Below are 21,858 nucleotides of genomic sequence, written 5' to 3' on the forward strand. Positions count from 1 at the left end.
AGAAATCATCATGTAGAGAGTTCAGCTACAAAGAAACCACCATGTAGAGAGTTTAGCTGCAAACAAATCACCCTGTAGAGAGACCAGCTAGAAGAGGTCACCTTGTAGAGAGTTCAGCTACAAAGAAACCATCCTGTATATAGTCAGCTACATTTCAAGTCACCCAGTAGAGAGTTCAGCTACAAAGAAACCACCACATAAAGAGTTCAGTTGCACATAAATCACTTGTAGAGAGTTCAGCTACAAATAAATCCCCCTGTAGAGGTATAAGCTAGAAGAAGTCACCTTGTAGAGAGTTCAGCTACAAAGAAACCATCATGTAGAGAGTTCAGTTACAAACAAATCACCCTGTAGAGAGATCAGCTAGAAGAAGTTACCTTGTAGATAGTTCAGCTACAAACAATTCACCCTGTAGAAAGATCAGCTAGAAGAAGTCACCTTGTAGAATGTTCAGTTACAAAGAAACCATCATGTAGAGAGTTCAGCTGCAAATAAATCACTCTGTAGAGAGTTCAGCTACAAAGAATCTGCCATGTAGAGAGTTCAGCCTCAAACAAACCACCTTGTAGAGAATTCAACTACAACAAATCACCCTGTAGAGAAGAAGTTACCTTGTAGAGAGTTCAGCTACAAAGAAACCATCATGTAGGGAGTTCAGCTATAAAGAAACCACCTGTAGAGAGTTTAGCTGCAAACAAATCACCTGTAGAGAGTTCAGCTAGAAACAAATCACCCCGTAGAGAGATCAGCTGGACGAAGTCACCTTGTAGAGAGTTCAGCTACAAAGAAACCATCATGTAGAGAGTTCAGCTGCAAACAAATCACCCTGTAGAGAGTTCAGCTACAAAAAAATCACCCTGTAGAGAGTTCAGCTAGACGAAGTCACCTTATAGAGAGTTCAGCTACAAAGAAACCATCATGTAGAGAGTTCAGCTACAAAGAAACCACCATGTAGAGAGTTTAGCTGCAAACAAATCACCCTGTAGAGAGACCAGCTAGAAGAGGTCACCTTGTAGAGAGTTCAGCTACAAAGAAACCATCCTGTATATAGTCAGCTACATTTCAAGTCACCCAGTAGAGAGATCAGCTGCAAAAAAATATCCTGTGGGGAATAATGGGCATGTAATAAATATATGTATATAATTTGTATAATTACTAATAAAATCAAAAATAATTGAAGTATTAAAAATCTTCTTTAAGTTCTTTTCTTCTTCCTGTGGTAAAGAAAAAAACACATGGGTTAAAAAAGCCCCAAAGCCAGCCATAGGCCGGCTTTGCAGTATACAAATACAAAAAGAAGTGATATCTAATCAAAAACAGCCAAGCTGTGAAAAAAGGTGCGGCCCCCAAAAAGGCCATGGTGAAAAAAGATGTGAAATCCAAGGTGGCGGCCAAGAAATGGCTGTGATGGTAGGTTAATGGTTACATTTTAATAACGACAATTCAGGTAAATTTTGTGCCACTTGGTCTTGGCACCAAATTCACCTGAATTGTCGTTATTAAAATTTAACCATTAACCTACCATCACAGCCATTTCTTGGCCACCACCTTGGATTTCACATCTTTTTTCACCATGGCCTTTTTGGGGGCCGCACCTTTTTTTACAGCTTGGCTGTTTTTGATTAGATTTTTCTTTCCAGCAACTCTTTTATTTCTTACCTACATGTATTTTGCCCAATATTTTGCTTGGAAGTTTTCTATTTTGCTGAGCATCAGTAAAAATTACAGTATCTCTAGCTTACAAGCACGTGTGACTGCTCTATTAGAATATTTCGTACATAATGACTGCTCTATTAGAGTATCTCGATCTTTAGTCACCATTTCCTACGAGTATATGTTATCCTAATACTATGCGTGACTGTTCTATTAGAGTATCTTGATCTTTTTCATACAAGTTGCCTTTCCTTGGTGCCCATTTTTCCAATTTTCCACCCCTATTTTCCAGCATTTGCCCTTTGCTTTTAACAACGTAGTTTTCCAAAAATTATGCTGCCAAAATCGTTGCATCCATAAAACATTTCTTGTTGGCAGAACACCTCGGTTATTTTCTGCTGTCCAAGGTGTAAACAGATAGAATTACTACCACTGCTACTGCTGCCATCATCACCAAGTTCTTGTAACAATGGGTGGTGTTCTTTCAGGTGGAATCACATTTTTGACATATTTCCACAGCATTTTTACAACTAATCATACAGTACACCACCTTGCATTTCTTCTGGTCAGGCTCACAATAGTTTTCATCGTGTGCTAAAAAGCCGAAATGCTCCCAAACTTTACTCCTGGCACTCTCGAACGGTAAAACTGTTGTCTCGATCCTTCCATGCTATTTTCATTCAGTTTGTTGTCTATGCTGTATTCTTCCACTTTCATCAAGAATACAACTCTCGCTATCACTTCTGTCATCCATTTTTTTAACTATTTACGCATGTGCATAATATTGTCAGAGTATAATTGTGCATTATCATTATCGTGATCATTAGTTACTATAGGGATAATCAATTAATCGCTACTATCGCTCAGCTCTATACTAGATTGTTCTAAAACATTCTTTGTAAGTTCACTCTATTAAAGTATTACAATAATATTGCCAAGTCTGTGACAGGATCTACAATCGGGCTAGCCTAAATTACAGTATAAAACATTGAATACAACGGGTAAAATACTTGCATATTGTTAAAAAAATTGTTAATTTTTTTGAATGTTTTGTTCATAGTGAAGAAAGGGATAACTATAAAATCCTAGATATCATTGTATTCGCTTACTCAGGAAGAGCTAGAAAATCCTAGTTTTGTTGCAGTAGATGCAAGGATGGGTGTTTACTTACGTCACATCATAATGATACTACATAATTGATCTTTCTTCACTATGTATGTAGTGACGAAAGGTAATACAGGAAAAAACTCATCCATTAATTGATTCTCCTATTCATAGCAAACACGATGATGCAAATTTCAACTCCATGTGTCATTCTCATCATAAGGTACAACTGTTTAAATAAGTGCCTTTTCTGCTGTTGCTACCAGCAATGCCATATCAGGCAGAAACTTTGCCAGAGCATGCATTTGGCTAAGTAGATTACAAATATGTAATAAACAGGAATTCGAAAATTGTGGGGCTTTTGCAAATCTGGTCATAATTGATTGTTCAAGAACATTCTATGTACTTTCTATTGAAAGTCCTCAAAAATGTACACTCTATTAAAGTATTACAATAGTATTACTAAATGTGTTTCTATATACTAAGCTGTGTTGGTGAACAAATTTCAAGTCAATAGCCATTTCCAATCTGAAGTTACGAGTTTTCAAAGTGAAATCCACACAAAAACAGCCGAGCTATGGAATAAGTTGATGCTGTGCTACTTCTAAAAACCAGGCACCCAGTAATTATTAACCCTTGAATTTAACTCTCTTTATCAACACAAACATAGCATGCCATTAATTTATTAAACCCGAAGGCTGGCTGTGGGCACGTGCCTGGTTTACTGAAATTGTTTTTGTAAAAGCATGTGTGTGTGTGTGTGCGTGTGCGTGTGTGTGTGTACCGACCTACCTACTTATGTTTGTTTGTCTGTAGGCACCCACGTGGTAAAAAGCAGGCAGATGTCAGAATTGAAAGCTAAATTAATTCTATTAAACTTCTACACATATAAACTTTGTTCTGAGGTGGTTTCTCCTCGGTGGTCTGAAATACGTGTATGATGACTCTTCATTATACTTCTTGAATGCTCTTCCCTTTCAGTTTTTAGACATTTAACAACTTTAAAACAACATTGAAGGCTGCTTAGGCTACCAGAAGTAGCACATCCTTCGAGTTGAAAGGGGGCATTAACCGTACTTAAGTGAACGAAAATGAAGGGTAGCCTGGAGGCTTTCTCTATATAATTTGCACAAGAAAATATGATAGACATACTATACAACAGTTGAGAAGATACTTCTGTGCAAAACTTGTGGTTTAAAGTGGTTTGCTATAGTTATGCTTCCTTAGCGGTGCATAGCAACATAATTACCGAATTACAAAATAATTAATGAATTATGAAACATGCTAAATTACAGTATTTCCAAATCTAATTATCTAGCTAAATTAATAATAACAATAGCATGAATATAAACTAAATTATATATATGGTTGATTAATTGCCTATTTAGTTAGTTAATGAGATAGTATTAACTACATGGGCACCTGGATTTTAGAAGTAGCATAACATCAACTTGTTTTTCTCCCTGTTTTGTAGCAATACATGCAGTACATTTAAACTAAATGTATTTCATCATTCACCAATTATTTTGCAATTCATGAATTATGTTGCTTTGCATTGCTAAGGAAGCATAACTCGAGCAAATCTCCAGTTTGGATAAAAAATTTAGATGTAAAGAAGTCTGTTGGTCCAGATGGTATTTTGGCTAGGTTTCTTAAAGAAATTGCTGCAGAGATCACTAACCCATTAACCAAGTTGTTTAATAAGTCCTTGGAGACAGGTGTGTTTCCTTGTGAATGGAAGCGTTCTAATGTTACCCATCTTCAAGAGTGGATCCAGGGATAACCCTGGCAATTTTCAACCAATCTCTGTAGTACCTGCAGTAGCAAAGATCCTGGAGAAGCTTATGGCACAGCAATTAAATGCTTATTTTGAGAGTCACCAACTACTTAGTCCCCACCAATGTGCCTATCGGCGGAAGAGGTCAACAGAGCAACTTCTTTTGGTGGCTGTAGATACTATCATTTCTGCCCTGGACAGGAAGTCTTGTGCTTGTGTGGCCTTTTTGGACCTTCGTAAGGCCTTTGACTTTCTTGACCATCGTATATTATTACAGAGATTAAATGCACTTGGACTCTATGGAATGGAGATAAGTTGGTTTGTGAGTTATTTGTCTGATTGTCTTCAACGTGTAAAGAATTCTAACTCATATTCTAGCTGGGGACTGGTGAGAGGTGGTGTTCCTCAGGGCAGTGCCCTGGGTCCACTGCTATTTTTGGTATATGTCAATGAAATGTCATCTCAAGTTATCCATGGTAAGCTGTTGCAATATGCCGATGACACTGCGCAGATTTGTACTGGCCCATCCTTCGAAATAGTGTGTGAGTGCCTGTCCCAGGATTTGTCTCACCTTCTTTCATGGATTAAGCAGAGTAAGATGCGATTTAACACCAAGAAATCTAGTGTTATGTGGTTTCAACCTCGTGCACTGTCAAACACTTTACCACCTGAAGTTAAGATTGATGATGTTCCCTTGTCCACACACCTCTCAAAAGTATCTGGGAATAACATTTGATAATAAACTGGATTGGTCAACTCATGTAGCTGCTATTTGTAAGATGATGTCTTTTTATTTATTTTGGATTAACTCCCTTAGGAAGACTTTACCAACTGAAGTCATCAAGATGTTAGTTGATTCCCTTGTGCTATCTCGCCTGATTTATGCTTTACCGGTCTGGGGTCCTTTGTTGTCTCAGTCAAACACTCATCGCTTAGAACGTTTGCATAATTGGAGTGTGCGTATTACTGCTTCATTGCACAAATTTGACCATGTGTCAGAACATCGTGTTAATTTTAATTGGCTGTCAGTTTCATCTTTAATTAAGTACCGCTGCTTGCGTGCCTTACACAAGATTTATATGGGTGATGGTACTATGCTGGATCCTCCAGTAGTATTTGGAACTAATCATAAATATCACACTAGATCTTCTCAGAAATTTATTCAGCCAGCATTTTGTAGACTATCCTCTACTAAGAAACTGTTTAGACATTCTGTTGTGCACTGGTGGAATGATCTGTTATTGTTATTGTTATTAGCGCTTTACAGTGACCAGCACTGCCTGATGAAGTTGCTCTGTCCTCCACTTTTCCTTCCTCAGTGTATAATTTACTATTGTGTAATGATGTGTAATTTGTATGTGTATTTTTTTGTTTACTTATTGCTTATTGCTTTTGTACCTGTGTGTTTATTGTAGTTGTAAATTATTGTATTGTACCTGTGTGTTTATTGTAGTTGTAAATTATTGTATTGTACCTGTGTGTTTATTGTAGTTGTAAATTATTGTATTGTACCTGTGTGTTTATTGTAGTTGTAAATTATTGTATTGTACCTGTGTGTTTATTGTAGTTGTAAATTATTGTATTGTACCTGTGTGTTTATTGTATTTGTAAATCGTTTTCTGTATTTGTTGTTTGTACGCTCTTGTATGGAAGAACGGCTATGCTGAATATTTGAGCTTAAATAAAACATCAATCAATCAATCAATCAATCAATCAATCAAATCACAAATTATGCAAAGAAGTTTCTTCTTGACTGCTTCATAGTTTCTCTATTGTGTTTTCATATGCAAATTCTCTACACAAAGCCTCATTGCTACTCTTAAGTCTCATTCGCAAAGGAATATACTCCCTTTCAACTCAAGAAGACATGCCATTCCTGGTAGCTTACAAGGTTTGTCACATTATTTTTCAGTCATATGTTGCAGCACGTAGGCTGGCCTCTACTAAACTGCTTCACCTAGTTTCAGTAACTGGCCACACCCCTTCAAGTAAATATGATTAGCCAGTAAATGAACAGCCTATGTAACACTTTCACACCTCATTCTTTATAATACAAGTGTGCGCCAGATGTTGCACTGCTAAGTGTACGGACAACTCATTACTGTATTCCACCAACACACAGTTTTAATGCTTCTTACTATTGAATGCCGTACTAAAAACTACATAAAACCTATATGAGCTTACATTACAATTGAGCCTCCTGTGGCTCTCAATTGAGACCAACTGAATTTCACAATGAAAATTGTCAATTGGTGATATAGGTTTCTTATGTATTTTGAAAACCGTACATACATAGTAAGAACTAGTGTTATAGTTACAGTTAATTAAACTTTGGTATAGTAATTGTAATGATATATTCAGCCACGTACGGTTTTAGTCAAACCGATTTCAGTAAACCAGGCGAGTAACCACAGCTAGCCGCATGGGAATGCGCCTGGTTTTAAATTGGTGCGACATTTAAAAGCCTGGGTGAAAATAGCTGCAATGATGTTAATTTTAATAATGGCTGTGTATATTCTTAAATTCTATTAGCATTAACATCATTGCAGCCATTTCTTGGCTGCCACCACTGATTTCACAACTTTTTCACCCAGGATTTTTAAGGCTGCACCATTTTATAGCTTGGCTGTTTTTGTGCAGATGATTAATAATTTTGAAGGAACATTATTGGATTGACATTATTTCACCAACACTGAAATGTCATGATTCATGCTGGCATCTCAGATAAGAACCATTACCTTAAACTTGAGCACCACTATGATAACTTGATACTTACATTGAATAGTAAGAGTCACTGTAACATCTGTATCATTATTGACAATATTACTGGCTGAACATGTGTACATTCCAGTGTCTACTCTCATAGTTCCTGTCACCATCAGTTCTACACTTACACTAGTCACATTACCAACACCAGTAGATGACATCACTTCACTACCAGATACTAGTCTCATATTACTTATACTACTCCCATCACTGTTCTGCCATACAACTGTTGGTGGAGGATAACCTGTAGCTGTACATGTGATTGATCCATCACGTCCTTCAGTGATAGTAAACTCTTGTCCTTCCACTGGTACAACAATGTTTGGTGATACTGTGACAAATATAAATTACAGAATTACAGTACATGGCAGTGAGTGTAGTGACATGGAACTACACATACATTGGATGGAGAATTAAACTCAAAAGTGAAATAGACTACTTTAAATGAATATTATGTATTAAGGGAATGTGATGATTTAAATTTATAATTATTTCTTTGAGGACCACGTTATTTTATAGTATGGAGGAATATACATAACTTTGCATTATAAGGGAACTCTAGTTTACAAAGATGGATTGTTTGATTTATTCTAGCAAAAAAGTATTATACTTGAGATGAACAGGCAATGTCGTCTTCACCAAACATAGTGGGCAGTTTAGTGCATAAGGTGCCCATTTTGTGATCATGTGATCATTAGTATATACCAATTGAATTGTTATTTTGTGATGAATCTAATAGTCTTGATGTCGAATCATGATAGAGATATGGCTGATCAAACCACTGGGTGTTATGGTGGATGATTGGGAAGTGCTTTTTATTAAGCATAATGGCAACACAGATATTCTTTGAACAATGCAATGCTTGGTACTACTTTAAAAAGTTTTGCAAAGCAAAGCCTACGGCAGTCATGAGAAACACAGGTTGTGGAACCTAAAATTCTACAACGACCCCAACACCGTTAAGCGAGACAAGGACAGGTGGGCATTTGTTTCTCCAGTAAACACCAGGTACCCATTGATGTTACAGCTGGGCGGGCTGTTTACCCAGATGACACCAGGCCACCAGGTCCCCAATATACAGCTTGGTAGACTGGAGCAATGTAAGTAAAGTTTCTTGCTCAAGGAAACAACAACAACACCAAATTGGTCTGACTGGGCATCGTACTTGGAACCTTTAAATTACCAGGCTGATACTCTAGTCACTTGGCTATGCTGCCTCACTAGAGTAGGGACCATTAGTACATTGATAAAAAATACTGAAACAAGCTGGAGTAGTGCCTGCTATTAAATCACAGTAAAACAATAAGAAGAAGTGTTATATCCCTACTAAGCAATTCCACTATGGTATCTTGAGTACAGTAGGGATATAACACTTCTTATTGTTTTATTATCATGCACTACTCCAGCTTGTTTCAGTAATTTTATTGATGTGCTATGGTCCCTACTCTAGTTGAAAATTCCAATTTTTGAGTACTTGCTTGCTAACTTTTCTATTATTGTGACTGGTGAACTCACACATACCACATTAAAAAAAAGAAATGGTGTCCCACTCCCCAGCTATCAAGTATTATCTGAAAAAGTACAGTATCCATTACGCTTCGTTGTCAGCTATGTTCAACAGCATTACAAATCAAAAACTGTTCAAAAAGCACCTCTGCAATCAAAGTAGCCACTATGAAATATACTAACAATTTCCATTATGAAGGGAAGCCATCATGTGCTACTGCCAAATCAACATCTTTTGCTGTCAGCAAGATGAATGGAACACAAGCAGGACACTGATAAGCACATAAAGAATGCATTGTACATACTGTGGTATGCCAAAATGCACATGTTCCTATGTTGAACAGTGAAACATTCACGCCCGTAGCCTTAGCCATTATCAAGTTACACTTGTCTGAAGGCATCCGTCAGTCAGTCAGTCACTAGTCAAATAAACTTTCAAAAAAATTCATGGCAACTTATTGAAAGCATTTAGGGTGGATCTGAAGTTTGTTTGGGCTTAGTTTTATCTAACCAGTACTGTTGTCAAGGAAAAATGAGGTTGGTTTTTGGATGCTGTTTTTTCATGGGCCACACCCAAACCTTTGTGCTCTACTATACAGTACTATCGTATTGTATGTAGGAAATTAATGGGAATAATGTAGTGGTAATGACGTCTTTACAATAAAGTTGACAGTTATAAAGTAATTGGAGTTTATATAAGTTTTGCACTACTGTCGAATATATTGGATATTAGAGTTAATTCATTTGATAAGTACGTGTGTGAAAGTAGTGCACAGAAGTACGTAAATTCCATAATTATTCACATCCTATTAAATTTGTGCATGTAACCATAAGTAGTATATACAAATGGAAACTCACCATTAACAGTCAGTACTCCAGAACTAGTGTCACTAGATACTACATTAGTAGCATTACATGTGTAGGTACCCACATCAGATGACTGTACATTGTTGATTCTTAAGGTACTTTGACCAGGTCCTGTAGATATCACACTATACTTCACTGTATTAGTCACATCCACTGGAACATTATTAAGGTACCAACTGATGGTAGGAACTGGTTCACCAGTAGCTTGACATGTAAAAACAGCTGTGTCTCCTTCATTTTCTGTGTCATTCAATACTTGCAAAATAATTGTTGGAGCATCTGTCACATATACATAACATTAGCAATATAGAATAGATCTAATAGAATTTACATTGTGATACAACATCACTTATGTATCAGTGTTTGGTAAAATTTAATGGTTAATGGGTTAAATATAATGATTAAAATGCTATGAGGTTTCAAAATACAAAAACTAGGTCAAATATTGTGTGTGTATCTTTATATAAATCTGCTCACATTTAATGCCTTGTGAGAATTATTATCTGTGACTGGATCTACAAAAAACCCCAACACAATCATTCACTTTTCGAATTCCTGTTTATTAAATATTTATAATCTACTTAGCCTGGTGTATGCTCTGGTAATGTTTCAAATTCAATTGCCAATAACTTTGCAAGTTACAGCCCTATAAAGTAGCAAAAGTGTTTGTAGAGCAAGTATAGGGAAAATAAATTACAGGCACTTACTAAAAGTTTAATGGCTGTGACTTACAATAGGGGAATCAACTACTGGGTAAGTTTTTCATTGTAATGACTTTCTTCACTACATACAATGGAAAATAAGTACAGAAAAATATTGATAGTATACTATTCTTTTGATGTGACAAAGCAGTTTGAACTCTTGAGTAGGCGAATAAGATGATATCCAGGTTTTCGTTGTTAGGCCCTTACTTTACTGAGACCAGAGTGTTTAAAAAACTACAGAATATTTTTAGTAATACACAAGTATTTCACCCATAATTAAATTGTATTCAATGCTTTATACTGTAAAATTAGGATTATACTGTTGTGTTAGGTTTTCGCAGATCTGGTCATATTTATAGCACTGTATTTTAGCTACTGTAGTTTACAGACATACACAATCATGCTATCATACATACATCACACATAACCACTTACACATCACAGTGAGGGTAGTATCACTCTGTACACTATTTACCACATTAGTTACCACACAACAGTACACTCCAGTGTCTCCTCGTACAACACTCATAATAGTAAGGTCACTAGTAACCTGGAACACTTCATTACTACCATCAGTTACCATCACAGGTGAGCTGGTGTCACTGATAGTATATTTGATATCATTCATAATACTACCATCTGGTCCAGTCCAATTAACTGTTGGTACTGGTACACCAGTTGCTGTACAAGTGATAGTCATACTCATGTCTCCTTCTGTAGCACTGGCTGTGTCTGGGTTGTTAGCAGTAGGTTGAACTGTACAAATGAAAACAAGTACATTATACAATTACATGAGGTTTTAGCTAATAAGATTTTAACATATATACACAAATAACATTGAATAGGTTTTCCCTAATCATTAATTCTTTGATGTGAATTATGTTTTGATGCACTACTGAACGGCAAATCCATTAGTGTAGGATAAAATGGGCTAGAAGTAAGCAATCTTGTTTAAAGTATGCATTGAGTCTGAGTGTTTATTTTGAAGGTTACTTTTACAACATATCATTTTGATCTCACATGCTTATGCAGAGGAATGTTATATAAAAAATATTAATCTTTGTTTTACCACAATTAAATAAAATATGATTCACGGTCACAAGTGAAATGATTTGCAAGTTAGACAGCTATGTTAACTGCAAACTTAGAAATTGAAATATCAACAGATGCAGGTTAAAGAGTTACTCATAAAAAAACATGATTGAACTGTATATTAATCAATGAAATCAAGACATTTAGCATAATGGCACAAACAGATTAATGGAGTGAGCAGGTGCCAAAGTTTGCAAAAAAATGTTCAGGTGACAAAAACACCAATTTTCTGTAGAAATTGAGTAAGGTACACTAAATGCTTTGAAATACAGTGCCACATCAAAATCATTGTCTTAGGGAATTTTGGAAACTTTTTAAAAAGCAATTCTTGCTGGTTAAGAAGCCGTATTATAGCTATTCCCCCATGCTTCCTAATATCAAAACCTACCGACCTGGATGGGTATCTCCTTTGACCTCCTTTACTTGCCTTATAAGATATGAAGTTTTCTACAAAGTACTTTTAGGGCTTCCACACATTTTTCAAATGATTTCTAGCATGAAATGGTATGAATCAAGCAAAAAGTATACCAACTTTTATAATAAAGTGTTTGCTTAGCTGTTCCACTAGATGACTACCATTATGAGCATTAATTTATGGAGCTAAAAAAAAAAAACCAAAAAAAAAAAAAAACACTACTCCACTCACCTTGGATCATAACACTGATAGTTGTCATATCTGTTTCAGCAAGATTTGACACATTCACAGTATAGTTTCCATCATCACCAGTATTGGTACTATGTACAGTCAGTGATGAATTACCAGTGGTATTATCACTGGATAATATAGTGGTAATGGTATAGTCACTATTAGTAGTTAATAGTTGATTGTTATAGGACCACTGGACAGTTACTGGAAGGTTGGATGATCCAATGGTGACTGAAATGGTAACATCTTGAGGTGATGTAACTGTTCTTGGAGTATCTCCAATAAGAGTGATCACTGGGGGAGCTGTATCATGATAAATGGTGTGGTATCACTGGTATGTAACCAGATTCATACAGTGCATATATTATACTGTAGTGTAGGTCAATAATAAATTATTATAGCAGCACATATAGTAATATAAATATGTGAAGTGATCAACAGTTTTGTACTGCATGTATAAAGACACATGGTAGTGTGTTGTGTGGCCCAATAATAAACTGGCATGCAATATTGTGAGTATATTGATAGGTAAAATGCGATTTTCACACATTCATAGCTTTGTACTGCCTTTATAAAATGAGATGATTTTTGCTGTGGACATGTCCTCCATCATCAGTAGACCACATACCAAAGTTGAGCAAAATCACTTTAAGTATTCCTGAGGTATGAGACTTCGAAAATTAGCTTAATTTCTTAGATTTTTAATTTAATTTTTCTTCTTTTTGCATACTTACAAAAGATGCCATAAAATGTGTGCACAATATTTGATTGCCTTGAAATTTGGCACACAGAAGGGGAATATAAAGGGGTATCTTGGTACCACATTTGGCTGGAATATGATAAACAGTCCAGGAGTTATTAGCGATTATTCATGATAAATTACACCAATATGTTGTCATGCCTTCAGGATAAACCGTTTATGGGAAGAAGATGAAAATTAGCATGTGGATAGGTTAACTATTGAACCTCAAACCATTTATAGTTTGAAAGAAATCAAACTAAAGACCATTAAAATAAAGCGAAAAAAACAAACAAAACAACAAAACAAAAAAAACAAAAAAAAAACAACAGTGTGTAACAATGATGCTACCGTATAATCGGGTGGTTAAGTGCATGTGTCTATTAAGCACATATTATTTGTTAAGCACATATGCATTTCTAGTGATTAACAATGGCTGATAAGTGCACATGGCCAATTGCAAGGATCAAGACATGGCAAAGCTACATACAGGAAGAAATGATGAAATTACTGGAAAATGAATGTCTCCTCAAGTGCGTATGTCACCCTTGAGGTCTCCTGTCACTGTGTATACAGTAATCAGCCATTTGGATTGCAATATTCTTGTCCATTTTGAATGGTTTCACCCAGAAATAGAGTCAAAATTAATATCCTTACACACTGGTGTGGTAACTGGCACAAACTACCAACTCCTCTGTTAAAATGTAGCAATTCTGTGTTTAACACACCCTAATTATTTATTAGGTGTATGTGCCTAACAAAAGTATGATTTTTTTACAAACTTTTTCTCCAAAAATTATAAGAGCATGCGTTTAACAACCCAATTCTAGAGGTTTGCTAATAAAAAAAAAAACTATTACTTGTCACGCCAACCAGAAAAACCACCCAGGGTTAAAATTGGAGTAGATGGATTAATCATCAAGGGCCTTCAATGGTTTAGAAGAATCAGACTTACAGCCAAGGAGTTATAACACAAAATCCAACTCAGTGTAGCAGGTGTGAGATCGAGATACTCTGATATAGCAGTCACCCTAATAGAGCACTTAGCTAAGAAGTAAATTACTCTATTAAAGCGTTTAACTAAGTATTGCAGAGAATTTAACTCTGCTATAATCCAGTCTGTATACAGCTCAACTACAAAAAAGTCACCCTGTAGAGAGATCAGCTATAAAAAAGTCATCTTGAAAGATCAGCTACAAAGCAGTCACCTAGAGAGTTCAATTATAGTTCATTTCAAGTCACCCTATAGAGAGTTAAGTTGGAAACAAGTAACCTTGTAGAGAGATCAGCTACACAATCAGCCTGTAGAGAGATCAGCCGGAAACAAATCACCCTGTAGAGAGATCAGCTAGAAGCAAGTCACCCTGCAAAGAGCTCAGCTTGATTAAGTCATTCTGTAGAAAGTTCAACTACTGCACATTTCAAGTTACCCTGTATAGAGTTCAGCATGAAACAAGTCACCTTGTAGAGAGTTCAGCTAGAAACAAGTCACCTTGTACAAAGGTCAGCTAGAAACAAGTTTCCTGGTAGAGAGATCAGCTACAAACAAGTTACCCTGTAGACAGTTCAACTACATTTCAAGTCACCTTGCAGAGAGTTCAGTTACTCTAGAAATAAGTAACCCTGTAGAGAGTTCAGCTGAAAAGTTACCCTGTAGATAGTTCAGTTGTGTTACTGGGCATCCTGTAGAGAGTTTGGTTACAAGAAAACTATCTTGTAGAAAGTTCAGCTAGGTTGGAATTATTTCTGTAGAGATTTTAGTTAGGTAATGAGTCACTCTGTGGAGAGTTCAACTACAAACCATTCACCATGTAGTCTAAGAGTACAGCTATATTACAAGTCTACCTGTAGAAATTTCACACATTTTCCTGTAGAGTATTCAGCTTCGTACAATCAAGTATTAGAGTAATAGAATAATATTACCATTCCATGGAATAGATCTACCAATGGAAGTTATAGATTGTTCTAGAACATCTTTTGTGTGTTTTAATACAAGTCCTCAAAAAATATGCACTCTATTAGAGTATTAAAATAATATTTTCAAACATCGAAGTAAAGCTCTACCAATGAAAGTTCTAAATATAATGTATTGGCATTGTTTGCAGTTAAGAACAATCACCTTAAATGCTATGGTGTATGTAACTTGATACTTACATTGTATGGTGATATTCACTGTAACATCTGTATCATTACTGACAATATTACTAGCTGAACATGTGTACATTCCAGTGTCTACTCTCATAGCTCCTGTCACCATCAGTTCTACACTTACACTAGTCACATTACCAACACCAGTAGATGACATCACTTCACTACCAGATACTAGTCTCATATTACTTAGACTACTCCCATCACTGTTATGCCATACAATTGTTGGTGGAGGATAACCTGTAGCTGTACATGTAATTGATCCATCACGTCCTTCAGTGATAGTAAACTCTTGTCCTTCCACTGGTACAACAATGTTTGGTGGTACTGTGACAAATGTAAATTACAGAATTACAGTACATGGCAGTGAGTGTAGTGACATGGAACTACACATACATTGGATGGAGAATTAAACTCAAAAGTGAAATAGACTATGTTAAATGAATATTATGTATTAAGAGAATGTGATGATTTAAATTTATAATTATCTCTTTGAGGACCACGTTATTTTATAGTATGGAGGAAAATACATAACTTTGCATTATAAGGGAAATCTAGTTTACAAATATGGATTGTTTGATATAAAACAAGTATTAGGAATTTTAGAGACAGTGTATAATGCTGCAATAAAAAGTACTTAAACAAGCTGGATCGGAGTAGTGCGTAATGTCCAAATACTGTAAAACAATAAGAAGTGAATATCTCTGCTGTGCATTGAGTGTAGCACAGTAGGGATATTCACTTCTTATTGTTTTACAGTATTTGGACATTACGCACTACTCCGATCCAGCTTGTTTAAGTACTTTTTATTGCAGCATTATACACTGTCCCTAATCTAATTTAAAATTCCAATTATTTCTTATACTTGTTTGTGAAGTTTTTTGGCAAGCTCATGCATGACCACTAAATATCTGCTGAGTTACTCACAGCACTATTATACTAGATTATGACTCATACAATAACAACTGATCAGTGGGCGTGACTCTACATAAGCCTGCAGACAATAATGGACGTGGATTCGTGCATACCTATGGACTGATGAATGGGCATGGCTACCATATGTCTACAGACAGTAATTTACATAATGGGCATGGATTCGTGCATACCTACACACTGATAAATGGACATGGCTACCATATGTCTACAGACTGTAATTTACGTAAGTGGGCGTGGCTCACGAAAGAAGCAGAGCTATGCTGAAAGAAGCAGAGCTATGCTATGACGTGTAGTAACATGTCCACTTTTAATTTAGCACATGGGGTCAGAGCCGAATCTAATCTGTAAAGCAGGACCTGGATGACCCAACTCGGTTTAACATTATATTGTAAACCATTTTTATTGACTTACACATTGCTATATAGTTTGCCGTGAGTTGCTCTCTCTGATCGATATCAACAGCGAGTCACATACGCATGTGTTTATGGTGCAACCGGCGACCACATGTATTCGAATAGTTTGATGCAATATACACTGGTATGGAAGCCGTACTGTAGTCTATTAACACTCAGCGGTAGAACCTTGACTGATGGCCATGGTAAACAAAGATAAAAGGTAAGACAATAGTGCAAGCATTGTATGCTTATTAATATATCAAAGGTTTTTTCTTAAGCAAACTAGAAACATTTCTGCAAAAAAATTAGGGCTGTAGCTGTAGCCACTTTTCCGCTATGCTTGACTGAAGGCATCAGGCAGGCAGGCAGTAGAAAATTGTGTTGGATAATTTTTTTTATAAATTCTGTAGCAATATGATGCAAATGTTTCGGGTCGATCTGAAGACACCTTTAGGCTTGGTTTTACCCAACCAATACTGTCATGTCATTGTGAGGAAATATTGTGGCAGGTTTTTGGGTTATATCACAGATCACCCCCACACCTTCGATGTCCTAATATACAGTACTATCGTACTGTATGATTGAAAAATCAGTTTTAGTACAGCAAAAGAACATTACACTTGAGATGAACAGGCATTGTCGTCTTCACCAAACTTGGTGGGCAGTTTTGTGCACAAGGGGCCCATTTTGTGATCATGTGATCATTAGTATATACCAATTGAATCAAGACACATGGTAGTGTGTTGTTCGGCCCAAGAAGCCGGCGCGCAACACCCGTGAGTATATTGACAGGAAGAAAGAAAACGAAATCTTTGCACCTCCGTAACTCTGTGCTGCCTTGATGAAACAAGACGATTTTTGCTGTGGACACTCCCTCTAACTTCAGTACTCCACATTCCAAATTTGAGCGAAATCACTTCAGGCGTTCCCGAGACATGCGACTTCAAAAATTGGCTTAGTTTCTTAGTTTTTTTTTCTTCTTATTTTTCTTCCTCTTTTCGCACACTTACAAAAACTGCTATAAAACACGAACACGTTATCCGATTGCCTTGAAATTTGGCACACAGAAGGGGGGGTATAAAGGCGCATCTCGGTACCAACTTTGGCTGGAATACCATAAACAGGCAAAGAGTTATGAGCGATTATGCACGAAAAATAACACCAATATGTTGTCACGCCTACAGGGTAAACCGCGTATGGGAAGAAGCTGAAAATCGGTGGGTGAATAGGTTAACTATTGAACCTCAAACCTTTTGTGATTTGAAAGAAATCGAGCTAAAAACCAGGAAGATACAACGAAAAAACCAACAGTGTGTAACAATTATGTAATCGAGATTAGCTAATAAAAAACGACTACTTGCCACGCCTACCAGATAAACCACTTGGGGTAATGCTTTGAAATTCGCTGTACAGATGGAGTAATCATCTTAGAAAAGCTCTTCAATGGTGTAGAAGAATCAGACTTAAAGCCAAGGAGTTATAACACGAAATCCAACTTGGTGCAGCAAGTGCGAGATCGAGATACTCTAATAGAACAGTCATCCTAATAGAGCAGTCATCCTAATAGAGCAGTCACCCTGAACAGAATTCAAGAGATCAGTTAGAAGCAAATAACCTGTATAGAGATCAGCTACAAACAAATCACCCTGTAGAGAGTTCAGCTACAAACAATTCACCCTGTAGAGAGATCAGCTAGAAGAAGTTACCTTGTAGGGAGTTCAACTACGGAAAGAGATATAGTTCAGCTAGAAGAAATCACCTTGTAGAGTTCAGCTACAAAGAAACCACCATGTAGAGAGTTCAGCTACAAAAAAATAAGCCCTGTAGAGAGATCAGCTAGAAGAAGTTTCCTTGTAGAGAGTTCAGCTACAAACAAATCACCCTGTAGAAAGATCAGCTAGAAGAAATCACCTTGTAGAGAGTTCGGCTTCAAAGAAACAATCATGTGAGAGTTCAGCTACAAACAAATTGCCCTGTAGAGAGATCAGCTAGAAGAAGTTACCTTGTAGAGAGTTCAGCTACAAAGAAACCATTATGTAGAGAGTTCAGCTACAAACAAATCACCCTGTAGAAAGATCAGCTATAGAAGAAATCACCTTGTAGAGAGTTCAGCTACAAAGAAACTATCGTGTAGAGAGCTCAGCTACAAACAAATCGTCCTGTAGAGAGATCAGCTAGAAGAAGTTACCTTGTAGAGAGTTCAGCTACAAACAAACCATCATGTAGAGAGTTCAGCTGCAAACAAATAACCTGTAGAAAGTTCAGCTACAAACAAATCTCCCTGTAGAGAGAAGAAGTCACCTTGTAGGGAGTTCAGTTACAAAGAAACCACCATGTAGAGAGTTCAACTACAAACTAGTGACCTTGTAGAGACATCAGCTGGAAGAAGTTACCTTGTAGAGAGTTCAGCTACAAACAATTCACCCTGTTCAGAGATCAGTTAGAAGAAGTTTTCATGTAGAGAGTTCAGTTGCAAACAAATCACCCTGTAGAAAGATCAGCTAGAAGAAGTCACCTTGTAGATAGTTCAGTTACAAAGAAACAACCATATAGAGAATTCAGCTACAAACTAGTGACCCTGTAGATACATCAGCTAGAAGAAGTTACCTTGTAGAGAGTTCAGCTACAAAGAAACCATTCTGTAAAGAGCTCAGCTGCAAACAAATCACCTATACAGAATTCAGCTACAAACAAATAACCCTGTAGAGAGATCAGCTAGAAGAAGTTACCTTGTAGATAGTTCAGCTACAAACAAATCACCCTGTAGAGAGATCAGCTAGAAGAAGTTACCATGTAGATCGTTCAGCTACAAACAATTCACCCTGTAGAGAGATCAGCTAGAAGAAGTTACCTTGTAGAGTGTTCAGTTACAAAGACATCACTGTGGAAAGTTCTGTAATAAATATATGCATTACATATATAAAATGTACATTTACTGATAAAATCAGAAATATTTAAAGTATTCAACATTTGTTTCATCTTTTTCTTCTTCCTGTGGTAAAGAAAAAAAAGATAGGTTAAAAAAACCTCAAAGCCGGCATAGGCCGGCTTTGGGGTATACAAATACAAAAAGAAGTGAAATCTAATCCAAAACAGCCTAGCTGTAAAAAAAGAGTGCGGCCCCCAAAAAGGCTATGGTGAAAAAAGATGTGAAATCCAAGGTGGCGGCCAAGAAATGGCTGTGATGGTAGGTTAATGGTAATAATTTTAAAAACAACAATTCAGGTGAATTTTGTGCCAAGACCAAGCGGCACCAAAATTCACCTGAATTGTTGTTATTAAAATTTTTACCATTAACCTACCATCACAGCCATTTCTTGGCCGCCACCTTGGATTTCACATCTTTTTTCACCATAGCCTTTTTGGGGGCCGCAGTCTTTTTTTACAGCTAGGCTGGTTTGGATTAGATTGTTATTTTGTGATGAATCTAATAGACTTGGTGTCAAAACACAATAGAGATATGGCTGATCAAACCACTGGGTCTTATGGTGGATGATTGGGAAGTGATTTTTATGCACAATGGCAACACAGATATTCTTTGAACAATGCAATGCTTGGTACTACTTTAAAAAATTAGGCAAAGCAAAGCCTATGGCAAGTCATGTGAAACACAGCAATTGCCTCCCAGCGAACCAGCACTGGGATGCCTGTGCACCACTCTGAAACTTAAGCCTTGTGAAGGCAAATCCAGGGCTAGTAAGGGCTGTCTATGTCTCACCGAGAGAGGTTGCGGAACCCAAAATCCACAATAACCCCAACACCACTTAGCAAGATAAGGACAGGTGGGCATTTGTTTCCCCAGTAAACACCAGGTACCCGTTGATGTTACAGCTGGGTGGGCTGCTTCCCCAGATAACACCAGGCCACCAGGTCCCCAATATACAGCTGGGTAGACTGGAGCAATGTGAGTAAAGTTTCTTGCTCAAGGAAACACCAACAACACCAAATTGGCTTGACCAGGCATCATACCTGGAACCTTCAATTACCAGGCTGATGCCCTAGCCACTTGGCTATGCTGCCTCACATTTCCCCCGCAGTAGAGAAAATTAGCACATCAATAAAAAGTACTGGAGTAGTACATGATATTAAATCACAATAAAAGAACAAGAAGTGTTATATCTCTATACTGTGTAATTCATGAACACTTTACCATTGCCTAAGATATATTGGGATTCAGATAACCAAGGGTCTACTGTATCCTGGATGGGTACAGTCTTTGTAAATGTTAAATAAATAAATAAATAATCACGTAGGTTATAATCCTAAGGGTGGCTTAATCTAGAGTGGAGGCTTGGTCCAGAGTTGCTAGTGCATTTATGTCTAAGCTATCTGGGTGATTAAGCAGGTATCTGTAAAATCTATTTAAACTGGTCTGCAAGGAAATGATATGGTTTGCAGCTATATGCCATTAAATTTTGTAATTACATACATTTGATAAGTGGCCTTGGTATTACCTATGCAGTATTTTAAAATATACAAATAATTTTAAATAGTTACTTAAACTGGCTTTTGCTGGTTGAAATTATTTTGGTAATGCTACCATGAAAGTGTGTTGGTTTCTAGTATATACCATATGAGGAGTAACTGTAGAGTTGTAGATGTTGAGTATTCTGTTACATTTCTGTGTTTATTTCTTTACCTAATTAACTTTACGTAATGCTTATACTTACAACCCAGCTATGCTTGTAAAAGGGAGAGTTTTGCAGATTTCTCAGTTGTATGAATTGTAGCTACCAGAACAAGACAGATCACTGTAACAGAGCTTCACATGTCTGACTAGTTCCTCTGTCTCCTGGTAAAATAATAATAATAATAATACCATACCTGTTTCACTGCCCATACAAAAGTCTCAATAGTAGCAGTGAAATTTATCCCGTATTTCACTGGTAGCAGTGAAAAAGTTGTAATTGCAATTTCATTGGCTAGAATTTATGTTAACAATTAGTGTTGACACATGTTTAGTACATAGTGACAAATTGCGTACATAGCAACGCTAATGCACAGCATGCGTAGACTACATGCAGCGAGTATGGTATTAACTGGGAATAGCATGGGTAGCAGTGAAATTTGGGATAAATACCACTCTTGTTGTATTGAAAATGGTAAATTTCACTCGGCTTCGCCTCGTGAAATTTATCCCCATTTCCAATACAACACTCATGGTATTTATCCCAAATTTCACTGCTACCCATGCTATTACTAGTACTAATATCCCACTGGCACAATGTAGCTGGCATCAATACCTCCAGCAGCACCCCTAATTAGCAACTCTAGGTGGGGATTTAATATCAGATGAAAGGAGCACATGAAGTAGCTTAACACCTTTAACATGGACTTGCAAGTGCTCAACACTCATAGGCGGTTTTTGATTAAATCAATGTGGAACTGTCTAAACATAGGTTAGCAGGCTCTTATTTACTAGGGAATCCCCCCATGTCAGTCTGGCATAACTGCAAATACAGAAAATCACCAGACAAACCAGTGATGCTTTATTGTAGACTTGCAGAGGTCAAAATATTATTGGT

General features: G+C 36.8%; 2 protein-coding genes across 2 annotated transcripts in view; both read right to left on the minus strand.

Annotated features, from left to right (window-relative positions):
* Positions 1-9,207, minus strand: part of LOC136255281 (hemicentin-1-like) — a 122,892-nt gene extending 113,685 nt beyond the window's left edge. Inside the window, exons 1-2 of the mRNA XM_066048007.1 lie at positions 9,132-9,207; positions 7,311-7,631 (exon numbers count right to left, since the gene is read on the minus strand). Of these exons, the coding sequence (XP_065904079.1) occupies positions 7,311-7,631; positions 9,132-9,207 (397 nt within the window). The remainder of the gene's footprint in view (positions 1-7,310; positions 7,632-9,131) is intronic.
* A 394-nt stretch (positions 9,208-9,601) lies between these two features.
* The window catches only part of LOC136255282 (hemicentin-1-like), a 182,945-nt gene continuing 170,688 nt past the window's right edge, over positions 9,602-21,858 (minus strand). Inside the window, exons 14-18 of the mRNA XM_066048008.1 lie at positions 15,009-15,329; positions 12,116-12,418; positions 10,813-11,133; positions 9,665-9,952; positions 9,602-9,612 (exon numbers count right to left, since the gene is read on the minus strand). Coding sequence (XP_065904080.1) covers positions 9,602-9,612; positions 9,665-9,952; positions 10,813-11,133; positions 12,116-12,418; positions 15,009-15,329 — 1,244 coding nt within the window. The remainder of the gene's footprint in view (positions 9,613-9,664; positions 9,953-10,812; positions 11,134-12,115; positions 12,419-15,008; positions 15,330-21,858) is intronic.

Source organism: Dysidea avara, chromosome 5, assembly GCF_963678975.1.
Source record: "Dysidea avara chromosome 5, odDysAvar1.4, whole genome shotgun sequence".
In the NCBI taxonomy this organism is placed as follows: Eukaryota; Metazoa; Porifera; class Demospongiae; order Dictyoceratida; family Dysideidae; genus Dysidea; species Dysidea avara.